Source organism: Sceloporus occidentalis, unplaced genomic scaffold, assembly GCF_023333645.1.
Source record: "Sceloporus occidentalis isolate IW3139 unplaced genomic scaffold, rSceOcc1.0.p SCAF_3, whole genome shotgun sequence".
NCBI lineage: Eukaryota > Metazoa > Chordata > Lepidosauria > Squamata > Phrynosomatidae > Sceloporus > Sceloporus occidentalis.
The window spans coordinates 79,428,589-79,448,868 of record NW_028316983.1 but is presented as its reverse complement, the minus strand read 5'-3'; the positions used below and the strand labels follow the sequence as shown (position 1 = coordinate 79,448,868).

Below are 20,280 nucleotides of genomic sequence, written 5' to 3'. Positions count from 1 at the left end.
AAGACAGTTCTTTGTGAAGCTGCCATTTTTTCCCATCTCAGTGCTGCCATAGGGCTGTCATGGGGCTTCTGTGGGGCTGCGGATTTCCAGCACAGCCACAAGAGGTCTCTTTAAATCACACTGCAGTCCCAATCACACTGTGCAGCTGTGTTTTGGTCTTACCAGAAAATATTCAAGAGGTGGGGCAGGTAAGGGAATTGTTCCTGGGGGGGGGGGGGGGGATGGTGCAGCGCGTATTTTAATAAAAAATATTGACAGCTTCTGCGAATTATCAGATTTTCACGGGTTCATGAGAGTGAGTCAGGGGTTCTGTGATGGGAATTCTTCCCTGCCCTGGCATGCATTGATCCATGGATGCATGGACCAGATACTGGGGAAGTGGGGGGTGGTCTCTAGGGAGAAAAAAAAAATTAACAGTCTCTGCACACTGTCATATTTTCATGGGTTCAGGGGTACCGCTGCATACATACACACACACATACATACATAAACACATACACACACAGAGATCCATGGAAATAAGTGACAGCTGATGCGCGCAGGCACATCTCAAAGTGCTTGCGTCACTGGAAACACAACAATGTGCATTATGATTCACATTTTTTTAAAAAAAGACCCAGGATGGATTGATCACGACCAACATTGTTGCGGTACAAAAATAAATGTGAATGTGAATCATGGTAAATGGACATGGAGGAATTTGGTAATGGAAAAATGTAGTGTAAACTTCATTCCATTTTAAATCCATTCTGCAGTCCTGGATCGATGGAACTCAAAAACTGGGTTTTTTGCAAGTGTGAATGAGCTGCTAGAAGAGCTGATTTAATACCTCTGCTTCCCAGCTCTTCTACTGCTGCAGCTTATTGGAATAGCTGGTACTTATAGAAGGAGAAACTAGAAAGTAGCCTGGTAGGGATGGCTATTCAGCAGAGCTGATGGTAATCCTGTCTTCTTTTCTTCCTCATTTCAAGATGGAGATTCATCTCTAAATAGTGGAGGCACACTAATATACATAACAGATCAACACAAATAGCATGGCCATTCAACTTTTCATATAGTATGAGCTTGTCAAACAGAATGGCTTGTGCCATTTTCTGGTACTTCAAAGTCCTTTGCTTGGTCCTCCACATAATTAAACTGAGATGTAGAAAATGAATTCAGATTGAACATTTTGACAAACAGTTTAAAAATAAGAATTCAGATTTTTGGCCAGAAATAATCAGACAATCTCATGTGTGCAAACATTTATTCACTTTACTGTACTTGCTGCAGTGACAAGGAAAGGGACAATAACTTATCTAAAGGAACACAGTGTTATCCATATTCTGATTCACTTCATATAGGCCCGTTACAGATGGGCTAGAAAGTACGTGCCGAGCGCGTACTAAGGTTAGAACCCCAGTGCGCACTCCACACACACAAAATGGCGGCAGCCGTTCCATACGGCCGCCGCCATGAGGACATCACAGCAGCGCCGCCTCTATACGGGGCGGCGCGGACATGACGTCCTCGCTCCGCGCCAGGGCGCTTAGTGCGCCCTTAGCGCAGAGCAGGAAGGAGCTCCATTTCGGAGCTCCTTCCTGATTTGGTCTGCTGGGCGCAGCCTTCACACGGCTGCGCCCAGCGGACCAAAGGAAAAAGGGGCCAAGCGGCCCCTTTCTCCTCCTCCCCGCCACCGCGGGGTGTCCTTGGGGCTTGAAGCCCCAGGGACACCCCTTTTCAGGCTGCGGGGAAGGGGCCTTTTGCCGCTTCCCCGCAGCCCGAAAAGCGGCGGATTGGGGCCTCAGCGGCTGCCGCTCTGGACACTGAGGCCCCGATACACCGGGGAAAGGGGCGGGTGCAGCCCGCCCCAAACAGGCGGTTTGTAAACCGCCATAGGTGCCTCAGCTTTCATTCCTTATCAATCAATGATTAGTAATTAGTTTAACATTTTCAGGACACAGAATGTTGCTATGTAAATTGATCCTACATATTTATGGAAAAAGTCATTACTTTCAATAACGTCACATCCAGTGGAGGCTGCTGATTCCATGGTTGGAGATCTAGTCAAACTGCTCTTAGTCTTAATGCTAAAGGTTTTAAATTCAGATAGCTTCTCTAAGATCTAGACCAGTAGTTCCCAAATTTTGTTCTTCCAGGTTTTTTGACTTTAGCTTCTAGCATTCCTGACTGTTGGCTAAGCTGGCACAGACTTCAGGGAATTGAAGTCTAAATCACCAGGAGGACCAAAGTTTGGGAACCAGTGGTCTAGACTAAAATCAAGAGCTGATTCACTGCCCTCCTGAAATCAGAGCCACCAGTTTTTACATGTCACAGTCCAACCTGGATACTTTGGAATTGTTTCTAAAAGGGGGAGGCTCAACAGTGGCAGGCAGGTCATTATTAATTTTGACCACTTACAGATATGTTTATACAAAACAATGAAAACACAAAATATGTTACATTAAAATAATCCTCCCCCTTCTCTTCCTCCTCCAACTGTTTCCCATGTTTTCCAGTGCAGAGACCACATCAGCATAACAGAAATTTCACACATGAAATGACTATCATGCTCTCGGCATGATTATGCTGATTTCAGTAATATACATAAATGCAATGCTGAACTGCTTCTTTCTTGTTTTGTTTTGTTTAGGACACTGCTGGACAAGAACGGTACAGGACTATTACTACTGCCTATTATCGAGGAGCAATGGGGTTTATTCTTATGTATGATATTACTTGTGAAGAGTCCTTCAATGCTGTCCAGGACTGGTAGGAACAGTACATTGCTGCTGTCTGTAATTTTGTTGTTGTTGTTGTTGTTGTTGTTTTAACCCAGTTACCAGGTAATCCAAGTCAGTGCATCATCTGGACCTAAGAGAGGAAATGAAACCTAATAGCTTAATGAAATATAAGACTTTAATCAAATTGTATGTATAGTTGCCCCTCCATATCCACAGATTCTTTTCCCACAGATTCAGCCATCCATGACATGAAAATGTTTAATATATATATAAATTCCAAAATGCAAACATTGATTTTGCTATTTTATATAAGAGACACCATTATATTACACCATTTTATTTAATAGGATGTGAGCATCCATGGATTTTGGTGTCCACAAGTGAACCTGGAACAAACCTCAGTAGATATAGGGTTGCCATAAGTCGGGACCTCCAAACCGTGACAAATGTAGGATAACATTTTCAAATGTAGGACACATTTTTTAAATGGAGGACACGTGAAAAAATTTGATGATTTTTTTAAAAAAATGTAAATATAAATGCATGTTTCTTAGGCATGATCAAAATGGAGGACATTTGGGCATTATTCCTAGACAGATGGCAGAAATGTACTTCCCTTTCTGGCCAAACCACCCCCCTCTCCATTCCTTCATCATCACTATCACTTTTAAAACTAGGCAGACCTGTTAGCATTAAAAGCACCAAAAATACACAAAAAAGACACCTTGAGAGGGAAATAAACCTTTGGAAATGGGCACCCACCTCCACCTCCTCCTCTTCTTCTTCTTCTTACTTCTTCCTCCTCCTCCTCCTCCCCTTCTTCCTCTTACTTCTTCCTCCTCCTCCCCCTTCTTCCTCTTACTTCTTCCTCCTCCTCCTCTTCCTCCTCCTCCTCTCCTTCTTCCTCTTACTTCCTCCTCTTCCTCCTCCTCCTCCCCTTCTTCCTCTTACTTCTTCCTCCTCCTCCTCTTCCTTATTCTCCTTCCTCCTCTGTCTCTTCTTCTTCCTCCTTAGCGCCATGTGCAAAGAAAGGGCGCTTTTCCCACCTAGAGGCTCACTCCTCCTCCTCTGAGGCTGGCCAATGGTGGGCTGGGGCTGGAAACCGCCCTGCCCCTGCCCTTCTGCCATTGGCCAGCCAGCCTGAAGGGGACGAGCACTCCATATGGCCCTGTGCGCGTGCGCGCGCACAAGCAGGGCAAGCGCAAGCTGGCGCTGGCCGCAGCCCCGTGGAAGTGCTGCGGGCGGCACAGCCACACAGAGGAGGAGGAGGTAAGTGGGTTGAGCGCTGCGCGCGTGCGCGTAAAACAAAAGGGGGAGGAGGAAGAGGGTGGGCTGCACAGCTGTGCGGCCGTGCAAAAAACAGGGAGGTAGGGGAGGAGGAGGTGGATGGCTGCTGCGGGAGCGCACGAAGGAGGAGGAGGAGGAGTGCCACCCGGCCTGCAGCAGCCAAATCCAGGCCCCAACCCGTGAATTGGCGGAACTAGACCAGGACCGGGCCAGTTCCGCCAAAACCGGGACAGACCCGCCTGCAGGCGGGTTATGGCAACCTTAAGTAGATACCAAGGGTGCACTGTATACTGTTTTTTAATGACTCTGCTTGAATTTGTAAAGATTGGATGCGGATCATTTTTAAAGGTTTTCAGTGCAGTCCTGTGCTTGTTTACATAGAAATAGCTGCTGCTGAATTCAGTGGAACTTGATTTCAGGTAAATATGCATAATACTGCAGCTTCATCATCAAAGATACTTCATTAGGGCACATCAGGGCAGAATTTTTATATTTTCAATTTTTTTTGCCTGAAACTACTTTATAACCAAAATATTCTGTGGATGGCATTCACTCTCAACCTCACATTCATTTCACAATGTCAGTGAATAACATTAGATCTGCCTAATGTTTATTTATGAGATATCAAGAGTAATTATGCAGAAAGATTATGTATTACCAGAAGCTATATATTACTTTAACATCCATGTGACAGTATGGTGTCCAGCTTTCATACTCTTCAAACAGCCATTCTGATTCATAATCTTTGGTTCTGATCCAGTATGCCTGACTGGATTTCAAATTAAGAGTGAAAAACAGATTTCATTCTAGTCAAAAGACTTACCAGGGTCCCATGTTTCAGAATCTTTAATTTGTATGGTATGATTTTTTTTATGTGCGGTAGCTTCAAAGCCTAGTCACCCATCTTCACTCTCAGCTGGTGCCAAGGCTTTCTGACTCAGCACAGAAGTGTTAGTATGTATGTTGTGCTGTGCATTGTCAGTGTATGAACAACCCAGAAGCAAGAGGAGGAAATTTGGGGGGAAATGTTGGGTGCATGCACTTGTGCCATTTGGAGAGGCAGGAAGTAGAGTGCTAGTGTTGCAGCTCATGAACCTCCCTGTTATATAAACCCTGACAGTAGCAGTGTACAGGATCTGGGGAAAATATATTCCTCAGGATTGGCTGTAACCCTTCCACAAGCATGAGCAGATGTGGAAAAACTCCACTTGTCATGTGTGCTGTAAGGAAGACTACATGGGGGGGGCATTAATGGCTGCTAAAGTCCAAAGCTCTGAGCCTAAAGGAAAGCCATTCATTTATAAAAGCTACAGTAGGGATGTTAAGCAATTAACACAGCTGTAAATTTGCATTCTGCAAACAACAAATGGGGAGGAAAAGTCTTAAAGACCTATTTTGGAATGAAAGACATACTAGTTAACTTCAATTTCTCATACTAAGAAGGTTGCCTAATAATGGTGGCAAAACAGACTCAAATGACAAGTGGGAAACTGCAGCAATCAGATCTCTTGAAATATGTTAAGTTAATTTACAACTATACTATGAAGCTTTAAAGACAGAATGAATGGCTTGAATTAAACTATAGTTGGCCCTCCTTATCCATGAATTTTTTATCCATGGATTCAAGCATCCACGGTTTGAAAATATTCAAAAAATATATAAATTCTAAAAAGCAAACCTTGATTTTGCCATTTTATATAAGGGACCACCATTTTATTTGCCATTATATTTAATGGGACTTGAGCATCCATGAATTTTGGTATTCGCCACCTTGAGTCCTTATATTGGGAGAAAGGCAGGATAAAATAAAATAAAATAAAATATATGCATTGAGTGTCCTGGAACCAAATCCCAGCGGATACCAAGGGTCCATTATACTTGAAAATTCTCTCAGACCTCATGGAGAATGACATGGCTTGTACAGTAAATGAAGTTTCCAAAATGGGGGTCAAGAAACAGAAGACCGTTAACAACCAATCCTCAGTCACACAGAGATACAACTAAAGATGGAAGACCTGGAGGATCAGTTGCCGTTGGAACCTGAGGGTTTGCAGGCTCCCTGAATCAGAAAGCAAACCAAATACACTTAGCCTTATAACTGAATGGTTTAAAGACCTTCTTCCTCATTTAAATATTTCTGGAAATGATTTTGATAGAGTCCATAGATCATCAAGATACCTCAATCAATAAAACTATAGAGAAATCATACTGAGATTTGGTAGGTATCTACCAAAAGAAGCAGTTCGTGCAGAGTTCTATAAAATAGAAAACTTAAAATATAAAGAATTTCTAGTTATGATTCTGCAAGATGTGAATCCTGCTACTCTCCAAAGATGAAGAAACTTAAACATTTAGAGACAAATCCAAAGAAGCCTCTGTTAAGTGTAGCCAGGGCTCCCATTTCACCTCAGGTTTCAGCATGGTGGCAAATTCTTCTCTGCAAACAGGCCTGCAGTCGTGGAAATGTTCAGAGAGCTTGGAATAGCCATAGGTGTCTTTCCACAAGATGTTCCAGAAACTAATGCCAGCAACAAGATAACAGGCAATAATGACTGGATCAGGCTTCATACAAGAAACAGGAATGAAATAAAAGAATACCAAGGGCTGATCACCAAGAGACACCGCTAAAACCTCAAGCATGAGAGGTGGCCATGACTTGTTTCTATTCTTGCTGAATAACATTATGTTCAAGGTTTTCTTTTATTTTGATATGTTGGAAACTTCATACCTAAACAAGTGTTCAGTCAGATACCATTAAAAGAGTGTATTGCATTTGCCCCTAACATTCATTATTTCAATTGCAAAATATATATCTTTTAAAAATATATATATATTATTATCTGTCAAATTTTGGCTTGAATTCTGTACAACAGTTTCTATCTATCCTACCCTGCCATTTCTGCCAGTGCAGAATCTTTCTAGATGATGTGATAAATAATCCAGTTTCACACTACTTTAACTGCCATAGCTCAGGGCTATCGAATATTGGGAATTGTAGTTTGTTGTGGCAGAGAATGGGAGCTGAGGATGTCGTAAGTGAAGAGACTATTCTCAGCCCTTATACCTGAACTCACTGTTCACTGTAGTACCTACCTTCCTTCCTTCCTTCCTTCCTTCCTTCCTTCCTTCCTTCCTTCCTTCCTCTCTCTCCTCCTCCTTCTTTTTAAAAAATATAAGCATGTGGTGGACAGCTTGGAACACACACACACGCGCGCGCGCACACACACACACACATGCCGGGGCTTATTTTATTATTTTAAAATAAAAACATATATGTGCTTATTCTCAGGCCAGTGTATTTAGCAACAGGGCAAAGAATATTTAAGTGAGTTTAAAATGTAGAACTGCCCAATAATTTTTATTTTATTTTATTTTGTACCTATGGTATTTAGAAAATGGTGTCTTTTTCTTTTATTTGCTTTGGAGATTATTACATGCAGCTTTTAAACCACAATTAGACTCAGAAAAAAATGGCTTTGGCGATACTTCTCACATTATGATGCCTCCAACCCCTATCTGCTCTGCCACTGGTACCTGTTGCTGCTGAATCCCTCTTCATTGAAGTCAATGACCTCCCAATCATGCTAGTCCCCAGGTGCAAAACATCACTGCCGGGGTAGCTGCGATATTGGCAGTCATGTAGTGCCACAGTCCCCTCCTCTCCCCCTGTCCCCCCTTCCTCTTGCTATTCCCAAGCAGCCCAATTGCCTCCCTCCTCCCTATTTCTTTTCTTTCTTTCTTTTTTAAAACTTGCATCAGAGTAGCAGAGCTTAAGCCTGCATGAAAAATTAAAAATGAATAAACATAAAATTTAAGGCATGCTTGGTAAGGCATAGGCATAGAGCAAAGAGGTGGGGTTAAGAGCGAAATCAGGAAGAGAGCACGATGACAGCAGAAGAGACAAAAAAACATTAAGTCCAGGGTCTAAAATGATCTAGGTGCACCAATATATATGTTACAAGGAAACATTCAGCAATTCTGCTGTCCTGTTATGAAGAAGGAGTAACAGAGAAGTCATCTACTTATTTTCTGTAGCTGTAAATGATATAGGAGCCATGCCTGAAATAAAAAAGTGGTAATTCTCCCTTGTGATATAAGACTTCTCCAGAAGTGACAGCCTTTTATCCTTTAAACCATAGCTTCTTGTAATAATTATAGTTCACATATCAGAGTAACAGTTCCTATTAGAGTGATGGTTTTTCATTAAGTGAGAAATATTTTTCTTGTAGCACAGATATGCTATGTGTCAATTAAGATGATGTGACCACTGCCCTCTGTAATGCATGGAGACAGAGTCAAACCTACCCTATTAGTGAGCCTAATAGCATCACTCTGGGTCAGTAGTGGAGCAATGAGCACTGTTTAAAGAGTCTGTGTGCCCAAGCTGTATAATGACTTTCAAGGCATTTCAGAGTAAATTTGTGTGATAAAGCAACAACTGGGGATAGCAAACCCCTTCTGAACAAATCTGGCCAAGAAAAGCTCATAACAGGGTTGCTATATGTCAGAAACTACAGTACTGTACTTGAAAGCACATAACCCTTGTGTTACTGAAGAGGAGAAATATTACAAATTAAATGTTGGCTCATGTAATGGTTCATGCTTGTACTCATGCTCCGTGGAGGTGTTGAGACAAAGATGAGAATATGTGTTGTGTCACAGGCCAACAGTGTGTAACATATTTTTTGAGTGACAAAAAGAAACAATCTGAGTCACTTCTGAGAAATGGGAAAACAAATAGGTTTGGAGTATTATAGAATTCTAACTGTAATTAATTCCTTTTTTAAAGTAATTCTACAGTCTGGGAAAGACACACATACACAGTTTCTATATAGATTGTTACTTTTGTTGTTGTGTACCTTTGTTCCTGACTTATGGCGATCCTAAGGCAAACCTATCATGGGGTTTTCTTGGCAAGGTTTGTTCAGTGGTGGTTTACCATTGTCTTCCCCTAAGGTGCTTCTCTTCATTTATTATAATTTGTTTTGGTTTTCAATTATGAATATGATTTAGTAGACATCATTTGTGATCCCCATTGATAAATGATTGAGAATGACAGTGAAGTAAGTATTTTACCTGGCTTCCTTATTAAGGGATAATTAACTTGACTACAGTGAAAGTAGAGAAAGTCATCACAAGTTCTGTCTCCTGCTGACACCTCAGTTTTCTCTTAATAAAGTGTGCTTGTGTTGCAAAATCATTTTACATCATCTTGAAAACTTCAATGTTTAAATATGGTCCCATTTAATTTCTATCACAAGAGGGTCAATTTCAGAAGACCTTTTTATATACCATGAAATTTACAGGTGAAAACATCTGTAGAGACTTTTCTAGCTCAAAAATATTTATTTGGCTGCATTCACACTGCAGAAATAATCCAGTTTGACACCACTTTAACTGCCTTGGCTCAATGCTGTGGAATTCTGGGAACTGTCATTTTGTGAGACATTTAGTCTTCCCTGTCAGAGAGTGCAGGTGCCACAACAAACTACAATAGCATTGAGCCATGGCAGTTAAAGTGGTGTCAAACTGGATTATTTCTGCAGTGTCAATGCAGCCTTTGAGACACTATCTTCGGTGGTGAAACGTGACAGGTACAATAATTGTTCTTCAGAATATTCATCTGGGTTTTTTTAAAGGGTTAATGGTGATTGCTGAGCAGCTATATAGCAAGATGTGTCCCAGTTGCACTGAGTGAACACTTTATTTTTATGATACAATAAGCAATAGTTTGTTTTAACCAGTGTTTGTTGCAACACAAATTGTATGACAGATCATTAAGGAAACCATAGCTTGTCTTCCCTATTACTGGTTTGTTTCCTTTCTCCCTCTTTTTGCAAGTTCCATCAGTTTGGGGAAGTAAGAGAAACAAATCATGGAAAAGACACAGTTGTTGGTCCATGATTTCAGTGGTTTAAGTAAACGAAAACATTTAAAATCTAATAACAAACCATGGATTCAGGCCGTGATTTTTGGCTGGCCAACAAACACTGACTTGTTAGCAGAACTGTGTTGATATATTACAACACACCACATTTTAGTGAACTAAACCATGGCATGTTATGATGTGTGAACACAGTCTTTCTCTTGAAATGAGGGCTTAATCTCAGTGACTACCTCTGATAGATGACTACCTCTGATTGTTTTTGCTTTAGTAGATAGTGTTTTCTTTGTTGACCATGTTCCTTCCATACCTACTTAAAACACAAATATTTCTTAAGATGGTTTGCATACCAGAAGATGCCTGATAAAATATCGGTGGCCTAAAATCTATGGGCATGTAATACAGAGAAGTTTAATAAGAGATAGTGGCTTAAAAACTGTAAAAATAAACTGAATGCTAATAAGACAGACAGTTTGCAACTTGCTATGTAAAGTTAAAATGTGTGCAGTCAGCTCCCAAGAAGCGCTGAATACTTTTGATGCCTTCCAAAGCTAGAATTGATAGCAGAGGCCAAATTAATCTCTCAATTTCATCATTTTGTCACTTTATAGAAGTGACTGAAAACTGTACAGATAATAGCAGCTATGGCTCACTAATTTTCCCTTCCAATCCATCTTTGTTTGGCTGACTGTGCAATGCTGTTGTTTCCAAATGGAGTAAAATGAACTCAGTGTAAATAAGAGACTTTTTCAAATCTCAGGTGGAATAGAGGCTGACACCTAAAATGCTAGGAATATTAAACACACACACACACACACACACACACACACACACACACGAACACATGAATCAACTGAAGTATTGTAAAGACAGCAGGGAATCTATAAACCAACTTTAAAAAGAAAATGTTCTTAGCCATTTTGGGAGTTGTCATGTAGAACAAGACTGTGATACTTTTTTGCCTGTGTAAAAAGAGATTCTGCAAGCTGATGGGGGGAAAAAACACATGCAGGTTTATTATCTCCTGTGATGTTTTAAAACTGCTTTGCAAATGTATTGCCATATGCTGTTGAAGAATGTAATCTTTTCAGAGCTAGAACATTAAAAAGCCTTTAAATTAGTAGGTGCGCTCTCATTTAACTTATTTCTGAAAGCAAAAGAACTTATTTCAAGAAGATAATGGCAGGAAATTTTAAGCCTTTTTGAGGCAGAAGATTTCTTGTGAAATAGCTGTTCTCAATTTTTAAAAAGGCAACACGGCTTGCAAAAATCTTTATGGTCTTGTGAGCAAATGTGGGGTTGTGCAACAAAACAAAATGTTGCAGCTGATACATTAGAAGAGACAGTACTACCTGATGTGAATCAGATGGAAAATATGAACTGTGTGATCTAAACAGGCATGTTAACTATACATATACGGGGTAAACTAGGGTCTTTTTGGTATATAAAATCCCTCCTCCATCTGGACCAAATCTGAAAGGAAATGGATGACTGAGAGCCTTATCACATGAGAAAAGAAAGCCAAAACAGAGCAGTAGAGTAGCTGCTTTTTCCATGGGTCTCTGCAAAACGTCATAGCACTTATGTTCTCTTCCTGAGGGAAATAGTAATAAAAGTGTGTCCTTTTTTGCACTGGAAAAATCCATTCGATAAAAGGCACACTTTTACAACTGTCTTCCTCCGAAAGAGAACAGAAATGCTACATCGGTATGTAGAAAGGCACAGGGAAAGCTCCTACTTTCCTACTCCATTTCAACTTTCTTTTCTCATGTGATAAGGCTCTGAGAGAGAGAGGGGGGGGGGATTCCTGCACATCTATACCATTGCAAAAAAATGAACACTGGAGTATGGTAGTCCTTCATTTTCCCCCGCAGACAAGAATGGAGGCTGCTTCTGATGTTTAGGCAACTGCACCATTGCTCTCCAGGTTTATCACTATTTTTGTTCACTTGCCTTTCACTTTTTCAACTGTCCTTTACCGCTGTTTTGAAAAACATGGCGATACTAATCTGCAGAAACCTCAGTGAGTATAAATATACTGCTGGTGGTGTTTCACCAGGAGGAAGCTCCCAAACAGAACATTTCACGGTAGAAGCAGCTTTGGCTCCAAGATGGTCCCACTCTGTTTTTCTATCAGGCTTCATGCTAGCTGTTATCTCTTGAATTTACACCATTTATTGTAGACTACACTGCTGCAATATGGTTTCATTTCAGGGTTTTAATTCTTGTCATTATAGTGGGTTTTTTTAAAAAAATTGTTTTTTGGGCAGTTTTGTGACACTAAAGTCATTGTTGAATAAAGTACTTCGGATTTTGTGCACAGGTCTTGTGGGATGGCTATATGGGGAATATATTGCTCTGCTAAGTGCCCCATTATGACAGTGGTGGCTATTGACTCTGAATGCTTTCAGGGCAATGAATCCACTCCAGCCCCAGGTCACCCAGTTAGTTGTCACAAATTCAGTCCCACAGCTGAGGCCCCTTTCACATTGACACCACTATAATTGCCTTGGCTGCATCTTGTGGGATATTGAGATTGTAGTTTAGTGTAAAGAACTAAGAGTTCTTTGGCAAAGAAATAAAAACAATGCCCCAAACTACAAATCCCTGCATTCTGCACAAAGAGCCATGACAAAGTGGCACTAAAGTGCTATAATTTTATAGTGTGAAACAGACAAAAGTAGTTCTCCATGTTACACAGACAAATGTTTGTTGTTCCTGCATGCCTTCAAGTTGTTTCTGACTTATGGTGACCCTATCGTGGAGCTTTCTTGGCATGTTTCTCCAGAGGGGGTTTGCCATTACCATTCTCAGTGGCTGAGAGACTGTGACTCACCCAAGGTCACCCAATGGGTTTACATGGCCAAGTTATGATTTGAACCCTAGTCTCCAGAGTCATAGTCCAGTGCTCAAACCACTACACCACACTGTCTCAGACAAATGTACTCCATGCAAAAATATTGGCTCTGTTTTTCCAAAGTAAAATGTAAATGCTAGTAGTAAAGTGTATGCATTCTGTGATTAGCAAGAATTTTCAAAATTTGAGAACATATAGGAGATGCCAATCCAGGAAGATATTTAAAAGTAACATTTTAAAATTACACTTTCCCCATCTTTGTAAAGATCTTTCAGTGCTCCACTGTAATGCTAACCATAGAATTACAGGTGAAGTGATGCTCATTAACCAGTTTGATATATTCTGGCTCCCTCTGCTGGATTTGGAGGGAGGTGTTTAACAAAAATGTCTTCCAAAATCAGTCTGAAAGGGTAGTTGCTCTGTGCCTTCAAGTTGTTTCCAATTTATGGCAACTGAAAGATGAATTTATCAATGGGTTGTTGTTGTTGTTTGCCCAAGAGATGTTCATAGGAGAGTTTGTCTTTGCCTCCCTCTGAGGCTGAGAGAGTATGACTTGCTCAAAGTCACCCAGTGGGTTTCCATGACTGAGTGAGAATAAACATAATTACAATAAGTTCTGTTTTTATTCCCTGAAGCTATGTAGTGAGTTATAAAATGGTTTAAAAGTTAGCTGGTTCTGTTCATCTGTTAATTAATTAACTGATTAAATTTAAACCAGACTGCATGCTTCCAAAACCTTAATAGAGGTGACTATTTAAGTGGCTATGTAGGATTACTAAGTAATAAGCAAAATCTGGGTGGAAATGAAATCTGTAATGTGTTAGTTTAACTTCTTTATTACAGAGGAAACAACATAGCTTCAAAAATAAGCCACTGTGAACTTTCCTCATGCTACCAAATAACAATAAATTGATGAATCAACGGAATTAAAAGGATGAAACTTGTAACCTGAAGGCCTGGAATTTACTACTAGTATACAGAGCCAGCGTTGTGTGGTGGTTTAGGCACAGGACTACGGTTATGGAAACCCACTGATAGACCTTGGGCAGCTCACATTCTCTTAGCCTCAGAGGAAGGCAAAGGCAAACCCACTCTGAATAAATCTTGCCAAGAAAACCCCGTGATAGGGTTGCCATATGTTAGAAATGACTTGAAAACACAGAGCAACAACAACACAACAAATTGTCCTGAAATTCCGGAAAATATAACATTACATAAGCCCGTTACAGATGGGCATAAAGTACGTCCTGGGGACGTACTAGGGTTAGGGAAAGTGCGTGCCTTACGCATGCACCTAACCCTAGTACGTCCCCAGGACGTACAAACTGGCGGCGCCCATTCCACACGGGGGCCGCCATTACGACGTCACGAACGTGCCACCTCCAAACAGGGTGGCGTGGACGTGATGTCTTTGCGCCGCATGAGGGCACATAGAGCGCCCTTTCCGCGGTGCTACAAGGAGCTCCAAATCGGAGCTCCTTCCGCGATTTACGTCGCTGGCGCAGCCTTTAGACGGCTGCACCAGCGACGCAAGGGAGAAAGGGGCCGAGCGGCCCCTTTCTCCTCCTCCCCGCCGCTGTTGAGTGTCCTTGGGGCATGAAGCCCCAAGGACACCCCTTTCCAGGCCGCGGGGAAGCGGCCTTTTGCCACTTCCCCACGGCCTGGAAAGCGGCGGATCGGGGCCCCAGAGGCTGCCGTTCTGGCAACTGAGGCCCCAATCCGGCGGGGAAAGGCGCGCCTACAGGCCGCCCCAAAGGGGCTGTCTGTAATGCGTCATAATTACCTTATTAGAACTGGCCATTAATTAAACTGGTAACGCAAACATACTGTCACTAAGGCGCATTCCAGACGGGCCCTATGGGGCACCATCATTACGCGCAAGGGGTGGTGCTTCCTGACGCGCCTTGCCCCTCGTGCGTAACGAGTACGTCAAAATGGCGGTGCTGCATACAGATGGGCGCCGCCATTTTGACGTCACGGACGCGCAGCTTCTGGACGTCGCACGCCGGAAGTGGTGCTGCGAGTGCGCGCCTCACACCTTGCAGCGCCTCTTTCGGGGCGCAGGAAGAAGCGCCATTTTGGCGCTTCTTTCTTGCTGTGCCCGGGAACCACGCGGTTTGGCTGCTGCAGTTCCCGGATGTAGCAACTGGCAGCGGCGCGAGACCGCCCGTTTTGGGCGGTCTGTAACGTGCCTAAGTAAGCAAATTGTGTTTTAGTAACACTTCTGTGAACAGCTAGTGATAATTGGTTTATTATGATTATGATTATTATATTTATTTGTATCCTGCTCTTTTCCCAGAACTGGAACTCAAAGCAGCTTCACAATATTAAAAAAACAATACAATTTAAAACACAAAAGAGGTGCAATAAAAAGAAATTAAATTATTACAATGTTAAAATAGATAGCTATTAAAAGAATAAAATACATTTTAAAAAGATAAAGCTGTGTAAAACATTTAAAAATGAAACCTTTGAAGCCAGTTCTTTACAACCATTCCATTTTAAAAGCCTCTTTGAACAGGTAAGTCTTAGCCTGCTGGCAGATGGCCATCAAGGAAGGGACCATGATGGCCATCCGCCAGCAGACTAAGGCCTACCTGGGAAGGGAGTTCCACAGTCTAGGAGCAGCCACCAAGAAGGCCCTCTCTTGCATCCCCACCAACCTTGCTTGTGATAGCAAGTACATTTCTATACCTCTTATCGGTGCACATGCACTCCCTAAGCAGTTTACAAAGTGTAAGCTAATTGCCCCCAACAATCTGGGTACTCATTTTAGCGACTTCGGAAGGATGCAAGCCTGAGTCGAGCTTCAGCCCTATTGCTAGTATTGAATTCGCAAGCAAACTTATGGTTTGTGAGTGAGTGGCTGCAGTACAGGCATTTAAGCACTGCGCCACCATGTGCTGGTGGGAAGGAGAGAAGGGCCTCTCCAGAGGATCTAAATTATTATTGACAGTACTTTCTCCCTTTAATTTCATTTGAGGTCACTATCTACAGTCATTCATGTACTGTACATATGCGAGAAACAGGTATCTGATGAAGAGGGATGCAGTCTATCAAAGCTCAGGTTGCAGTAATTGTGCTTGCCTTTGAGGTGCTACAGGACTGATTTTTGTTTCTGCTGCAACACAGCTACCTCTTTGGAAAACTAATCCAGTATATCAATTTTAAGGCTACTATTATTAATAGAGACTTTCAGTGTGTCTGTACTACACAATTATTGATACCATGTTAAAGCCATGGCTTCATCCTAAGGAATTTGGAGATTAGTAAAACAGCCAGGTGGGATAGTGGTTTGAGTGTTGGACTACAACTCTGGAGATCAGGGTTTGATTCCCTGCTCAGCCATGAAACCCACTGGGTGATCTTGGGCGAGTCACGCTCTCTCAGCCTCAGGGGAAGGCAATGGCAAACCTCCTCTGAACAAATCTTGTCAAGAAAACCCTATGATAGGGTCGCCTTAGGATGTCATAAATCAGAAATAACTTGGAGGTACACAAGGATGGCAACAAAGTTTGTTGAAACAATTAGAATTCTTTACTAAAGAGCTCTGCTGCACTTAATGTGAACTTCAACCCTAGAGGTCTATAGCAGACATGCCTAAATCTTTTGTCAAACTGCTAAACCTGCAATTATATGAGACAGAATCATGAAAATTTTAGCAGCATCCATTTGCTAGTGGATAGTATTCCAGTGGTGTCACTATTGTTAGCATCATCTGGTGCAGTAACTCATGGTGTCACCTCTCCCCATGGACCTCATCCCATACCACACCGTACAGAATTCTTAGTAATGTTTTTGTACTAATGTTACTCATAAATTGTAATTCCCATGTATCACTGATATAATGGTAATAGTTGTGACATAAACAACTAGCAAAATTAAAACCACACTTTTACATTAAATATAATGCATACAGCCTAAATGTATTTACGTATACTTCATTTCATGTGGTTTAAGTGAAAGTTTTGTAAAATGTGACGTTTTAAAATAAAATTTTAAAATAACTTTTCATCTATCTTTTTAAATTAAAATTTAAAATTTATTTTTTAAAAAACCAGCCCTGGGAGCTCTCTTTTTTCTCCCACAGAGGACTTTATTACAAGGGAGGAAAGAGTCCTTCTTCTATCATTAAATCATCTCATTTGCACAATTGAGGGGGAAATTATCATACCCCCATGGAGGTGTGATAATGGAAACTCCCATTAATACCAAATGACGGGTCCATTATTGTTTACAGATGGGACAAGAACAGGATAGGTGCATGGGGTGTGATAATCGTCCCCCCCCATCTCACAATTAATATGATTTAATTATGATTTATTGATGGGAGGAGGGCGCTTCCTTCCTTCATGTGATAATTTCCTAAAATCTCTTCAGCATTTTAGAGGGACACGGGTGAATGGCACATCCCGTTTTGGCCAAAAGGCAGATGCTTGGAGAGGAGTGGTGTCAAACTTCCCTTAGGGTTTCATCTGGCACGGTCTGATACCCCTGCACCCCCCTAATGACACCACCGTAGTACCCTACAAGTGCAGATACATGCCAAGCTGTAGTTCTCACATGCTGAATTGAAACTTTTAGAAGCATCCAATTGAAGGATGTTAATGGGCAGTCTTTCTTTATCGTATTTCAAAGGATATTTTCCTATTTAAATTCTTAAGTCAGAAAATTGGAATCACCAGATATACAAAGGAGCATGTGGTGTAGTGGTTTGAGCATTAGACTACAATTTTGGAGATCAGGATTTAATTCCCTGCTTGATCATGGAAAACCACTGCGTGACCCTGAGAGAGTCACACACTCTCAGCCCCAGAAAACCCAGTGATAGTTTTGCCTGAGAGTTGCCATAAGTAGGAAAAGACTTGAAGGGACACAACAGCAAGAAACATACACAAGTTATGGTGCAAACGGGAAGTTCTAAAAGTGGGATGTTTGCATTGTTGTTGACAATATTGTCTATTTATGAACTGCATTTTTTTCATTTGAGGTTGGATGGTTTCTTTATGCAAAGTTCACACTGTGCTGTATTATTATCTGCTGTTCTCATTGCAAACATCTTTCTTTTCTTCTAGGGCTACTCAGATAAAGACCTACTCCTGGGATAATGCTCAAGTCATTCTGGTGGGGAACAAGTGCGATATGGAGGATGAAAGAATAATTCCTATTGAAAAAGGGAAACATTTAGCTGATCAGTTGGGTAATTGTTAAAAGCTTCTCTTCTTCTTCCCTATTCCTTCTCTCTCTAGTTTTAGCCTCATATTTTCAGACTTTGATAGCCAGTTTTTTAGTGATGTAGATTGTAATTGGTTAATTACATCAATTGTTGCCCGATGAATCAGGTCTGCTTTTTATTTATAGTGTTCTTATTTTTTAATACAAGTGCTTATCTGTCAGGGTAGGTTTGGCTTTCCAGATCCTGGTGAATTACTACCCCAACTAGTTCTCACCACTGGCTAAGCTAGTTAGGACTTAATGGGAACTCCCGTTCAACCAGTTCTGGAAGCTCACATTTTCTTCAGCCAGTTGAAAGTACTGTAGATGGTGAACATTATCATAACAGAAGCATTATCCCTCTCTTTCTCAGGAACCATGTGACCCAAACTACGGCTGTATCTGTACTGCAGAAATAACCCCGTTTCACATCATGTTACCTGCCATGGCTCAATGCTGTGGAATTCTGGGAATTGTAATTTTGTGAGATATTTAGCCTTCTCTGCCAGAGAGCTCTGGTGCCACAACAAACTACTATTTCCAGAATTCCATAGCACTGAACCAGGGCAGTTAAAGTGGTGTCAAACTGGGTAATTTCTGTAGTGCAGATGCAGCCTGAGGTTGCAACAAGACACATATGTATCCTTTAAAAACAAGCCAAATATGCTTTTTGCTTCAAAAATATGCAAGTTGAACAGTTTGACCAAATATCTTATGACAGCCCAAAGAAGAATTGATTTAACTATCCATTTGTAGCCCTGAAATTAAGCACAACAAATGGGAAATTGTTGCCCACTGGATAATTCTAACATCTTGTGCTTCTGTTTAGTTTGTCATATTGTTATTTTATATTCCCTCTAAAGTGTTTAGGACAATATTCTGGAGAATTATTCTGTTTTAAACTCCCAACAATGCTGTTGGATGAAACAGGCTGAAAGAGAGGTTTCATGACCAAATGGAATCTTAGGTCTTGTCTGCATTGTCCAGGATACTTTAGGGACAGCCTGCCCAGAGAGATTTCAAAACCTCTCATGTTAAAACCCAGTTCTCAACTCCCGAATGTCTTCTTGGTTGAAGGGCACACAACATTGTTGAAAGCAAGCAAGTTTGTTCCCCACTCCACCTGATTCCTTTCTTGAATGTCTCCAGTGAAGATGCCTGAGCTGGAATGTTCTAGTTTGTAGTGTAGTTTCCTTCTTCTCCTAAAAATATCTGTCACTAACAGATTCAAGTATTATAAGGTGTGGTGGCTTAGTGGCCGAGACACAAATTCTGATGATTGGAAGATCGGAAGGTTGGCAGTTTGAGGTCTGGGTGCTGTATGATGGAGTGACCTCCTATCACTAGTCCCAGCTTCTGCCAGCTTAGCTGTTCACAAGCCTGCAAATGCAAGTACAGTAGATAAATAGGTACCACTTTCATGGGAAGGTAACAGCATTGGGTGTAGTCATGCTGGCCACATGACCACCAGAGTAGTCCTCGGACAATGCTGGCTCTTTGGCTTAGTAACGGAGATGAGTACTGCCCCCTAAAGTTGGTTACAACTAGACATCAGGGATGTAGCCAAGGGGGGGGGGTCCTTGGGGTCTGGACCCCCCCCTTCCGTTAGATAAAATGAATGGTGAGTGCCGCTGTGCCACCACACCCAAGCCCCATTATAATGGTGGCACTTAGTCTGGACCTCCCCTTCTGAAAATCCTGGCTACGTCCCTGTAGACATTCATGTCAAGGGACTACCTTTACCTTTACCTTTACCTTTAGCAGCATGTTAGAAATTCTCTGTAGGTTTTTAAATTTTTAATTGTATTAATTATTATAGGCTTCTACACCAATTGCTACTCACTTTCATAAAAAATATGAGGCTAGTTTCTGAAGGTCTCTCACAAGTACTCCCCATAAATATAAATAGCTTGTATTGAATACTTTTGGAGAAAACAAATGAATTACAGGTTGATGTAGGGACCCAGCTTAATCATTATTACACTACTGATTTCAGCACAGGGAGGCCTGTAAATTCTTACCTTGCCATTCTGTTAATCCCATAGAAATTATTGATTCTCATTTGTTTCTCGATCTCCCATATATGTTATTGGTTTCTATGAGAGTACTAGATGGGGAAGAAATGGAAGAGGATCTAGATAAAAGGATGTGTTTTAGGAAAGAGGCTCTGGGCATAGACCACATAGATCTTTGCCAGTCCTTTAGTAGAATTTTTGCATGGTGACATCTGCCCATGGCTGTACCAGGAGAGAATATAACACTATTAAACATTAATGCAGAGGGAGAAATATAGATATTGTTGGACTACAGTGTTG

At 41.4% G+C, this 20,280-nt stretch overlaps 1 protein-coding gene across 2 annotated transcripts in view; it reads left to right on the top strand.

Moving 5' to 3' along the window:
- RAB3B (RAB3B, member RAS oncogene family) overlaps positions 1-20,280 on the top strand; it is a 93,836-nt gene that overhangs the window by 67,765 nt on the left and 5,791 nt on the right. For both annotated transcript variants that reach the window (XM_089515130.1, XM_089515129.1), the window contains exons 3-4: positions 2,633-2,751; positions 17,827-17,951. In XM_089515130.1, coding sequence (XP_089371256.1) covers positions 2,633-2,751; positions 17,827-17,951 — 244 coding nt within the window. The remainder of the gene's footprint in view (positions 1-2,632; positions 2,752-17,826; positions 17,952-20,280) is intronic.